Consider the following 12104-nt stretch of genomic DNA (forward strand, 5'->3'; position numbering starts at 1 on the left):
TCCTGCACTGCTTCCGACATTATAGTGCCAGAGTAAATTTCAAACAAGTCTTTATCGCACTTAAAATACCCTTCACCATTGAGCATATATTAGGAGGCGGTGACCACTCGTCACAAGAAAAATACCAAATAGTCAAAGCACTGGCTAAATATCTCCAATCGACCAACAAATTGGGTCACATCTGACCCGCGCCACCAACAGCTAAACACAGAAAACAACTGCCTCGTCGCAACACCAAGGATCAGCTGACGCCATAAACACAACACACCGCCCTACGGTGCGGCAAGTCTCCTTCTAACACACACCTCTGTTTTAATCACCGTTCCTCTATCTACAGCACAACGCAACAAGCACCTTGATAGCTCCGATCATCTTCAACATAAACGCGTCCAACAACATCAGTACTGGTGCAGTCATCGGGAGGACAAACCCTTCATGCAAACTGCACCTACTATCAACAAGAAGAAGAACGCCGGCCGTCCAGTCTCCGAGCTCCCAAGTTGTTGTTGTTGTTGCAGGGAAGATAACCTAACTGATCGTGCAGCTACATGAATACAAGTCTTCACCGGCCTTCGTTACTCGTTACTTTACTAGTTCTAAGAATAGTTGATAACTAGTTCAGTGTTATAATTGATCAACAACAAGCTCAGAGTCTGAATGCTCTGTGAGAAACAAGATTCGTCTTACGTCTGGCAAGGAAGATAGGAACAAAAGCGCACCACCACTCCTATCAATTAATGTAAAATAATTATTTAGAGCTCAATTTGACCTCTGGTTTCCAACTAAGGAACCCAGGGTCATAACATCAACACAATTTATACTTTAATCTCAATTAGTATTAAGTTTTAGTCTTAGTGTTTTTCCTGCCCGAAACGCTTTGCGTAATAGTGGCTTTAGGCATTGTATGTACTAGCTCTATCTATAAATCCATCAACGTTTTGTATCTCACCTTGTATGTATGTACTTTACCTGAATAAATATTTGATTTGATTTTTTTATTTAAAAGTTTCAATGAGATCCGCTCTGTCTTGCCTGGTTTGCAGAGTTGTTGATCCTGTAGCCCTTAACCGTTCCTGATACGTGAGTTTGACTTAGCTCTTGAATGATTTTTGTTGCCCGGCACTGCACTTTCTCCAGAGCAGCTATATCTTTCTGAGAGCAGGTAAATCAATGGGCGATGGTTAATATTTTGAGTGGGGAGTCCGTATAAACAACTGGACCTCTACCCTTCAGACCGAACTATTTACCTTGCTCCTTGCACTGAAATGTGTACGTCTCCAAACTTGATACAATAATTGTAATTGACTCTTTATCATCTTTAATTGCTCTCAACTTTTTAAGGCATAATTGTAACATGCTCGTGTTTAGAGCTACACACAAATACAACAAAATTATTAATGACGGTAACAGAGTCCATTTCATGTTGGCCTCCGAATGCATGATAGAGCTGATGAGTTAGCAATCTGCATTTAAAGGAGAACGTTAGTATAACCTTGGATTGCCAATAAGCAGTCTGAGAGCAATAGTACACCAATAACTTCAACAAAATCTTGTAGATCTGAGACAGTGAAATCGACACCAGTAATTCCATCTATCATCATACAAGCATGCAAGAAAAGCCACACATCTATGAATCATCCAATAAAATCAGCAGACTTCTAGATTTACCTGAATTCAAATAAAAAAATTACCTGAGGGACCTTCTGCAAGCCTGACATCATTGCTTGTAAAGGTGACGAGACCTTTATACTAGACACCCAGGTCTCTGCTGATAACTTTCCACTCTCCCGTCCACATCAGAGCAAGTGCGACAAATACGGCACCCCAGAGATGCTTCAATGGGTCAGGTAAGGTATTATACCTGGAAGCACACAACATCCTCATCTTCTGTCATCCTAAACTGGAGAGGGGGATGGTGCAGGGAGAGTGGCACGTGGGCTTCAGGATATGGGCCCTCACCAAGGGCGACCTCTAGATTTGCTCTGTGAGAACCCTAACCTGGACATATTCCCTATACAGAATATGGTTCTAGTTCACATCAAGGAGCAAACCATCTTAGTCCCAGGATCACAGTGCAACGGATGCACAGTGTCCAATATATTAGAAAATGGGGAGACTCATATTCAGGATAACTGGCAATTAACTACCTATAAGGGTCGTCATCGAGGGGTACTACTTCCACGAATGGTTTCTCACAAGAGAGTGGATGACCTGGACATGGCAGCTGCCGGAAGGACCCCGATGGGCACACATGATAACTCTCCTGCTCCGGGGCCTTGCTAGGAGCTTACGCTTTCCAATAATTTTTCATGTATGCTGTCGTCAGAGTAATTATACCTGCCGCTTAAGTAGCTTGTTGTTTGGCCATCAGCTTTAGTTCCTTTTTTAATGATATACTGTATTCACCTAGTTGTGTTTGCGGGGGTTGAGCTTTGCTCTTTCAGCCCGCCTCTCAACTGTCAATCAACTGTTTACTAACTACTTTTTTTTCCACACCACACACACACACAGGTGATGAAACTTAGGGTGGGCGAGGTCAGGTACACAGAGAATGACAAAGAGGTGTGTGAAGAACTCAACAAAAGGTTCCAGGAGGTCTTTACGTGAGTTTACGCGGAACAGGGAGATGTCACGGCGCTAGGAGAGGTGGCAGCAAACCAAGTGACCTAGGATAGGTTCGAAATTACAAGAGATGAGGTCAAGAAGCACCTATTGGAGCTGGATGTAAGAAAAGCTGTTGGGCCGGACGGAATCTCACCATGGGTATTGAAAGAGTGTGCAGGAGCACTTTGCTTGCCACTCTCCACAGTGTATAGTAGGTCACTGGAAACGGGAGACCTACCAGAAATATGGAAGACTGCTAATGTAGTATCAATATACAAAAAGGGTGACAGACAAGAGGCACTGAACTACTGGCCAGTGTCCTTAACTTGTATACCATGCAAGGTGATGGAGAAGATTGCGAGAAAAAACCTAGTAATACATCTGGAGAGAAGAGACTTCGTGACAACCCATCAACATGGGTTCAGGGAGGGTAAATCTTGCCTTACAGGCTTGATAGAATTCTACGATCAGGTGACAAAGATTAAGCAAGAAAGAGAAGGATGGGCGGACTGCATTTTTTGGACTGTCGGAAAGCCTTTGACACAGTACCCCATAAAAGGTTGATGCATAAGGTGGAGAAACAGGCAGGAGTAACTGGTAGGGCGCTCCGGTGGATAAGGGAGTACCTAAGCAATAGGAAGCAGAGAGTTACAGTGAGGGGAGAGACCTCAGAATGGCGTGAAGTCACCAGTGGAGTCCCACAGGGACCTATCCTGTTTCTGATATACGTAAATGATCTCCCAGAGGGTATAGACTCATTCCTTTCAATGTTTGCTGATGACGCCAAAATTATGAGAAGGATTAAGACAGAGGAGGACAGCTTGAGGCTTCAAGAAGACCTGGACAAGCTGCAGGAATGGTCGAACAAATGGCTGTTAGAGTTTAACCCAAGCAAATGTAATGTAATGAAGATAGGGGTAGGAAGCAGGAGACCAGATACAAGGTATCATTTGGGAGATGAAATACTCCAAGAGTCAAAGAGAGAAAGACCTGGGGGTTGATATCACGCCAGAACTGTCCCCTGAAGCTCATATCAAGAGGATAACATCAGCGGCATATGCCAGATTGGCTAACATAAAAACGGCCTTTAGAAACTTGTGTAAGGAATCTTTCAGAACATTTTATACCACATATGTCAGACCAATCCTGGAGTATGCGGCTCCAGCATGGAGTCCATATCTAGTCAAGCATAAGACTAAACTGGAAAAGGTTCAAAGGTTTGCCACCAGACTAGTATCCGAGTTGAGAGGTATGAGACACTAGGTGACACAGGTGGAAACTTAGTGCCCAAATGAGCCACAGAGATATTAGAAAGAACTTTTTTAGTGTCAGAGTGGTTGACAAATGGAATGCCTTAGGAAGTGATGTGGTGGAGGCTGACTTCATACACAGTTTCAAGTGTAGATATATGATATGTTCCTGAGCCCAATAGGCTCAGGAACCTGTACACTTGTTGATTGATGGTTGAGAGGCGGGACCAAAGAGCCAGAGCTCAACCTCCACAAGCACAACTAGGTGAGTACACACACACACCAGGAAGCAGCCCGTGACAGCTGACTAACTCCCAGGTACCCATTTACTACTAGGTAACAATGGCATTCAGGGTGAAAGAAACTTTGCCTATTTGTTTCTGCCTGGTGCGGGAATCGAACCCGCGCCACAGAATTACGAGTCCTGCGCGCTATCCACCAGGCCCCAGACCCCTCCCTTTGTGTCCTTTTTTTAATGATATACTGTGCACTTCTCTCTTTGTGTCCTGTTGTAATAACCCGACCTACTCTCCTCCCTTACTCCACTCATTACCCCAGCTTAAGGTAATGTTGCTTACCTTACAACTTAAGTAATAATTTAATATAGCTAGGAAATCACTTTAAAAAAGCCTTACATTCAATTGCATAATACTATACAATGAGTATTGTACTATAGTATACACCTAGTATTGCATTGTACTGTACTATACTATAGTATTGTACTATTGCATCCTTTAAGTCTTGGGATCTGCACCAATGCCTCTTGCCCCTCAGCAGGCTGAGGAGCCGGGAGCGATCCTCTGGTTACTACACACAATGTTTCCCAAGCTAGTTATTCTTTAGCTTTGTCTTCCTAGTCTTACGTCCCATATACACTATGCAGTTACATTTTTGTAGCCATGATATAGGAACATAAAGACAATAATTAGGAAAACTTTATTTTATTATCCATATAAATTTATTACAAATCATGCATGGTGGATTCGTCAGGTGTATGTACAGGACTCTCAAGGTCATGCACGGTAGATAAATCAGGTGTATGCACAGGACTCAGGACTTTGAGATAAGCGAGGTGAGTATAAAGGACTCAGAAAATCATACATACTAGATAAGCCAGGTATGTATACAAGACTCAGAGAGTCATACATATTAGATAAACCAGGTCCTGTGTATACAGGACAGTCCTGTGTATACAGGACTCCCAGGGCCATGCATGGTAGATAGGCCAGGTGTATATACAGGACTCACAGGGCCATGCATAGCAGATATGTCAGGTGTGTGTACAGGATCTTTCTTGGTAGATAAGTCAGGTGTGGTTACAGGACTCTCAGGGTCATGCATGGTAGATAAGTTGATCTTGAAGTCGTTAGCAAGTACTGAGTTTAGCTTCAGGAGAATGTCGTCAAGGGGCGCTGGCTCACACATCCCTGTCCATGTCATTGCAATTATCTCCTTTATAGAATCAAATCTTATCTCTATTATGTCAAAGATATTTAGCAGCATCCGCCCCAGAAACTTCACATCACGGGAATATGTCAGGTTTTTCTTTAGCTCCAGTACACTTCGGGTCTCTTGGCTTAATGTCGACAGGGCATCTTGGCTGAGGGTTGACAGTCCAAAGTCAATTAGGAATACTTGAGGTAGCTTCCAAGGAGAGAGGGTCACTCTTACATTGCGGGCATGAATATCATTATGAATAACTCCACGCTCGTGGAGCTCGCGCAGGCACTGACCAACCTTCAAAACAATGTAGATACGATGCCAGTCTGGAAGATCTTCCTCCATGGCGTCGGAAAGTGTTAACTCGCCCCGGGAAGACATCACTATGGCTCTTGGCTCGTAACACACTGCGAGGAGTCGCGGAGCTCCACCTGCGCCATTAAGTCTTTCCATGATAAACAGCTCTGTTCTGAAAGCTTTTGCAGAGATCGCCTTCATTGTCTTCAAAATTGCATGTCCTTTCCCCCAGGGAACGCGCCACACAATACCAAAAGCGCCCTCGTCTAAATATTGCCCCTGAGAGAGGAGTTCATCAAGATGTGCTCTGCTCATTTGAGCCTGATCCTGAATAGTGAGCATGTTGAATAATGTAGTTTGACTAACGATTAAGCAACTCACTTGTCTGAGTGTATTTGACTGACCAGTATTTGGTCGACTTTTATATACCACCGGCGTTAAGGTGAGGTGTAAAGCAAATTGAATGAAGGAAATATGAACATAAGAATGAAGGCAACTGCAGAAGGCTATGAGCCCATACGAAGTATCTTATATTTATACCCATCCAAACTCATTCATATATATATATATGTCCAACCTACTCTTAAAACAGTTAAGGGATCCAAGAATAAGAATAAAGGTAACTGCAGAAGGCCTATTGGCCCATTCGAGGCAGCTCCTAGAATACGAGCTAGATGATGTTGAGATTGCAAAGGATTTATTAATCGAAGCGTTAGTAACAAGACACCTGGTGTTGTTCTTCAGCTATATCTTGCTCTGGTTATGCCCCATTTAGATTAAGCAGTTCAGTTTTGGTCGCCGTACTAGAGAATGGATATAAATTCACTTGAACGTGTCCAGCGTAGTATGACAAAGTTAATTCCCCAAATCAGAAATCTTTTATATGAAGAAAGATTAACAAAGCTTAAATTACATTCACTGGAAAGGCGAAGAGTTAGGGGTGACATGATAGAGGTTTACAAGTGGATGAATGGACATAACAGGGGGGATATTAATTGGGTATTAAAAATATCAACACAAGACAGAACACGAAACAATGGGTATAAATTGGATAAGTTTAGATTTAGGAAAGACTTGGGTAAATATTGGTTCAGTAACAGGGTTGTTGATTTGTGGAACCAATTGCCGCGTAACGTGGTGGAGGTGGGGTCCCTCGATTGTTTCAAGCGCGGGTTGGACAAGTATATGAGTGGGATCGGGTGATTATAGATAGGAGCTGCCTCGTATGGGCCAATAGGCCTTCTGCAGTTACCTTTGTTCTTATGTTCTTATGTTGTTGATTTGTGGAACCAATTACCGCGTAACGTGGTGGAGGTGGGGTCCCTCGATTGTTTCAAGTGTGGGTTGGACATGTATATGAGTGGTTGTGTTGTTGTTGTTGTTTCAGATTTAGCTACTCAGGACGAAGTGTCCATGTCGCACGGGCTATGGTGAGCCCGTAATTGAGTTTGGTTATACATGATAACTTTTTTCCTGTGATATTTGGGTTAAAGTTTAAAATGGAGGAGGGGATTTCCCCCTTTTCCCTGATTATTTATCGCTTCTGTTTTAGTGCACTGGTTTCAATCCCGTTTTATTACCATTATCTTGGTGGCGAATGTAGATGCAGAATGCTCACTAATGAGTCCCAATCCTCAACAGCCTTTCTAATCATTGTAGTCGCGGTGGAATGTGCATCTAATGCAGCTGCTGTCGTTGGATTAATGTTGAGTTTGATGCGCAGGGGTTCAGTACCTTCACATTCCAGTAAGTAGTGCAATAGTGGCGCCTCTGCTTCAGTTTCACAGATGTGACACTCTTTAACTATTGGGTTCATTACCTCCCAGCACTTGTAACCAAGTCTGAGTCTGTGTATGGCTACTGCAATGTCTCTGGACATCTTTTTGCCAGGCTTAAAAGAGGAGTAACCAGTGGCTTGTTCGTACCATATCGCAGTGGATCTTCCTTCCGCTACATTGGCTCTGTGGCGACTTTTGATAGTTGAGAATATTTTCTTCTTGATTTGCTCCTTTATCTGTGAGAAACTTGGAGGTATTTGAACCTGTACAACAGGTAGAGCAGTGGCAGTTTTTGCTAGTGAGTCTGCCTTTTCATTACCATCTATGCCAATGTGACTTGATATCCAATTTAGGGTGATTGACAGCCCTCGATTACGGGCTTCTTTTCCTATATGTTGAATTTCTGTGAGGAGTTGTATATTATCTCTGTGCTGACTGGATAACATAAGAACAGAAGAACAAAGGTAACTGCAAAAGGCCTATTGGCCCACACGAGGCACCTCCTATCTATAACCACCCAATCCCACTCATATACTTATACAACCCGCGCTTGAAACAATTGAGGGACCCCACCTCCACCACGTTACGCGGTAATTGGTTCCACAAATCAACAACCCTGTTACCGAACCAGTATTTACCCAAGTCTTTCCTAAATCTAAACTTATCCAATTTATACCCATTGCTTCGTGTTCTGTCTCCAGATCCAGTGGAGACCAGTGTTGACGGGACCTCGTCGTGGAGAGTCGTTAAGGACAGGGGTCTTAAGAAGACCTTAACAAGGCCGCCTACAGACGCCCTAAGGACAGCAAATTCATTTGCCGTGTTGGGGGACGAGTGCTGTGGTGAGCCTGCAGTTCACTCGGAACGGAAATCGGCGAGGAGCGGCGGAGCGCAGGCCCCTCTGGCTGCTCAGAAAGTTAAGGAGGTACCGAAGCGAATTATGGTTGTTGGAGATTCCCAGGTGAGGTATTTAGACAGAACGTTTTGTGCCAGAGATAGGGGGAGCAGATTAAGGGTTTGCTATCCGGGAGCTGGAATTGGTGATATTGTTGGAAACATGAATGATATTATGAGGGGAAATGGGAACAAACCCATTATTTGTATTAGTGCAGAGGGTAATGATGTTGGACGAGTTAGGAGTGAGGAACTAATACAGAGATTCAGGACAGCCATTGAATTAGTTAGGAGCAAAGGAGGAATAAAAAATCAAGGGAATCAAAACTGAGCCACACACAGAAACTATTTGGTAGAATTAAACGAAAAAGCAAATAATATTATAATAGGAGTTATATATAGGCCACCAAATTTAGACAGAATGGAAGCAAAATATCTATGGGATGAAATATCTAGAGCATCTAGATCTAACAGTATTTATGTCATAGGTGACTTTAACTTTAGTGGAATAAACTGGTTGAACAAATCAGGGAATAGTGAAGCAGAAGATTTTCTAGAATTAATTGACGATTGCTTTCTTACGCAACACATTAAGGAACCAACGCGGGAAAATAATATTTTAGATTTAGTGTTAACTAACAGGGAAACACAAATTAATGACATCGAAATAGGGAGTGAGCTAGGGAACAGTGATCACAAAGAAATCAGATTTAGCATAAAATGGAATAGACCTGTAGGAGAAAATTCTGTTAAAGGGCCAGATTTTCGAAAAGCTGATTTTAATAGTCTAAGACATTTTTTTTGTCAAATTGATTGGAAAGTCTTGGGTATGGGGTGTGGGCCGGTCTTGGAGCGAGACATAAACCCAGCGACAGGTGACGTAAAAGGGGATTTCGATGTGGATTTAATATATAACTTATTTAAGAATATTCTAAACAAAGCACAGGAACGTAGTATACCATACAAATTGAATAGATCGAATACTAATGACCCAAAGTGGATAACAAAGAATTTGAAGAACCTTATAGGTAAAAAGAGAGCTTGGTACAAAAGGATTAAAAATGGGGAGGTCACTCCTATATAGGCAGCTAAAAATAGGCAGCTCCTATTTATAACCACCCAATCCCACTCATATACATGTCCAACCCATGCTTGAAACAATCGAGGGACCCCACCTCCACAATGTTACACGGCAATTGGTTCCACAAATCAACAACCCTGTTACTGAACCAGTATTTACCCAAGTCTTTCCTAAATCTAAACTTATCCAATTTATACCCATTGTTTCGTGTTCTGTCTTGTGTTGATACTTTTAATACCCTATTAATATCCCCTTTGTTATGTCCATTCACCCACTTGTAAACCTCTATCATGTCACCCCTAACTCTTCGCCTTTCCAGTGAATGCAACTTAAGCTTTGTTAATCTTTCTTCATATGAAAGATTTCTAATTTGGGGAATTAACTTAGTCATCCTACGCTGGACACGTTCAAGTGAATTTATATCCATTCTATAATATGGCGACCAAAACTATATAATAATATATAATTATTTTTATTTAGGTAAAGGTACATACATAAAGAGATTTTACAAAGTTTGTTGGCTTTATAGATAACTGAACTGCATAATCTAAATGGGGCCTAACTAGAGCAAGATATAGCTTGAGAACCACACCAGGTGTCTTGTTGCTAACGCTGCGATTAATAAATCCAAGTGTCCGATTTGCCTTATTACGAACATTTATGCATTGATCCTTTTGTTTTAAATTCTTGCTAATCATAACTCCCAGATCCCTTTCGCAATTCGACTTCGCAATCTCAACACCATCTAGCTCGTATCTTGTAACCCTATCATCATTACCTAACCTCAGAACTTTACATTTATCAGCATTAAACTGCATCTGCCAATCCTTCGACCATTTCAAAACCCTATCTAGATCAACTTGAAGTGATAGTGAGTCCTCCTCCGAATTAATTTCCCTACCGATTTTCGTATCATCGGCAAATTTGCAAATGTTGCTACTCAAACCTGAATCTAAATCATTTATATATATTATAAACAAGAGAGGTCCCAGGACAGAGCCCTGAGGCACCCCACTTACAACATTTTCCCACTCGGACTTGACTCCATTTATACTAACTCTCTGTTTCCTTTATTAGCCATGCCCTAATCCAGCTTAATATAGCACCCCCAATACCATGAGACTCTAACTTTTTAATCAGTCTTTCATGTGGCACTGTATCAAAAGCTTTGCTAAAGTCAAGGTACACAACATCGCAATCCTTACCACTATCAACTGCCTCAACAATGCTAGAATAAAAAGATAACAAATTTGTTAAACATGAACGGCCATTTATAAAACCATGTTGCGACTCAATTATTAATTGACGTTTTTCAAGATGAAGACGAATTTTATTTGCTATTTACCCCCCCATACACACTCACACCAATAACAATAATAATAATTTTTTTACCACCCTATCTTACGTTAAAGCCTTGGTCCACATAGGCAGGATACAAGGTTTACACAGAGAACAAGCTAGGGTAAAGTACTACTGGATAAGCACTGAAGCTGGATGCAGCTTAGGGTAATGAAACCACGTGGGACCCAAATACAAAACAGAACACTTAAGGGGTACCCAAAACACTGGCAAATACTACCCCCAGGTCTCACCAATATTTACTACCAGAGTAGGTACACTTAAAAATGCCCCGTACTTAACTTAATGGTACAGGAACTTCAGGTAAGGGAAATAAGTAAGAGGAGAAGGGAGGAGAGTAGGGGTGCAGCCACAGAGTAGGTCTCGTCCCCACGAACGCCAGCCAGAAGAAGAACGCTCCTAGCGACCAGCTAGGCCTCCCGCATGTCGTGGTGCCGGAAGGAGCCTAATTGATCGTGCAGCTAAGCACATTAAAGATCTTCCCCTATGCAACGTATTGTTACTTTACAAATGATTAAAGTATTAAGAACATAAGAACATAAGAACAAAGGTAACTGCAGAAGGCCTATTGGCCCATTCGAGGCAGCTCCTATTCTATAACCACCCAATCCCACTCATATACTTGTCCAACCCGCGCTTGAAACAATCGAGGGACCCCACCTCCACCACGTTACGCGGCAATTGGTTCCACAAATCAACAACCCTGTTACTGAACCAGTATTTACCCAAGTCTTTCCTAAATCTAAACTTATCCAATTTATACCCATTGTTTCGTGTTCTGTCCTGTATTGATACTTTTAATACCCTATTAATATCTCCCTTGTTATGTCCATTCACCCACTTGTAAACCTCTATCATGTCGCCCCTAACTCTTCGCCTTTCCAGTGAACATAAGAACATAAGAACATAAGAACAAAGGTAACTGCAGAAGGCCTATTGGCCCATACGAGGCAGCTCCTATTCTATAACCACCCAATCCCACTCATATACTTGTCCAACCCGTGCTTGAAACAATCGAGGGACCCCACCTCCACAATGTTACGCGGCAATTGGTTCCACAAATCAACAACCCTGTTACTGAACCAGTATTTACCCAGGTCTTTCCTAAATCTAAACTTATCCAATTTATATCCATTGTTTCGTGTTCTGTCCTGTGTTGATACTTTTAATACCCTATTAATATCCCCCCGGTTATGTCCATTCATCCACTTGTAAACCTCTATCATGTCACCCCTAACTCTTCGCCTTTCCAGTGAATGCAACTTAAGCTTTGTTAATCTTTCTTCATATGAAAGATTTCTAATTTGGGGAATTAACTTAGTCATCCTACGCTGGACACGTTCAAGTGAATTTATATCCATTCTATAATATGGCGACCAAAACTGAACTGCATAATCTAAA

General features: G+C 42.1%; 1 protein-coding gene across 1 annotated transcript; it reads right to left on the reverse strand.

Annotated features, from left to right (window-relative positions):
• Nucleotides 1–1008: 1008 nt before the first annotated feature.
• LOC138354584 (uncharacterized) lies at nt 1009–5933 on the reverse strand. The gene is made up of 2 exons (XM_069308957.1): nt 5103–5933; nt 1009–1152 (listed from the first exon to the last, which is right to left on the reverse strand). The coding sequence occupies exons 1-2, from the start codon at nt 5931–5933 to the stop codon at nt 1009–1011; spliced, it is 975 nt and encodes a 324-aa protein (XP_069165058.1).
• Between the last annotated feature and the right edge of the window lie 6171 nt (nt 5934–12104).

The sequence above is a fragment of the Procambarus clarkii genome, chromosome 63 (assembly GCF_040958095.1).
Source record: "Procambarus clarkii isolate CNS0578487 chromosome 63, FALCON_Pclarkii_2.0, whole genome shotgun sequence".
NCBI classification, from domain to species: Eukaryota; Metazoa; Arthropoda; class Malacostraca; order Decapoda; family Cambaridae; genus Procambarus; species Procambarus clarkii.

Coding starts and splice junctions, on each gene's coding strand:
- LOC138354584 (XM_069308957.1), bottom strand. CDS start 5,933: ATGCTCACTATTCAGGATCAGGCTCAAATGAGCAGAGCACATCTTGAT. Junction 1,153..5,102: donor TATCTGCTATGCATGGCCCT/GTGAGTCCTGTA, acceptor ACCTGCTCTCAG/AAAGATATAGCTGCTCTGGA.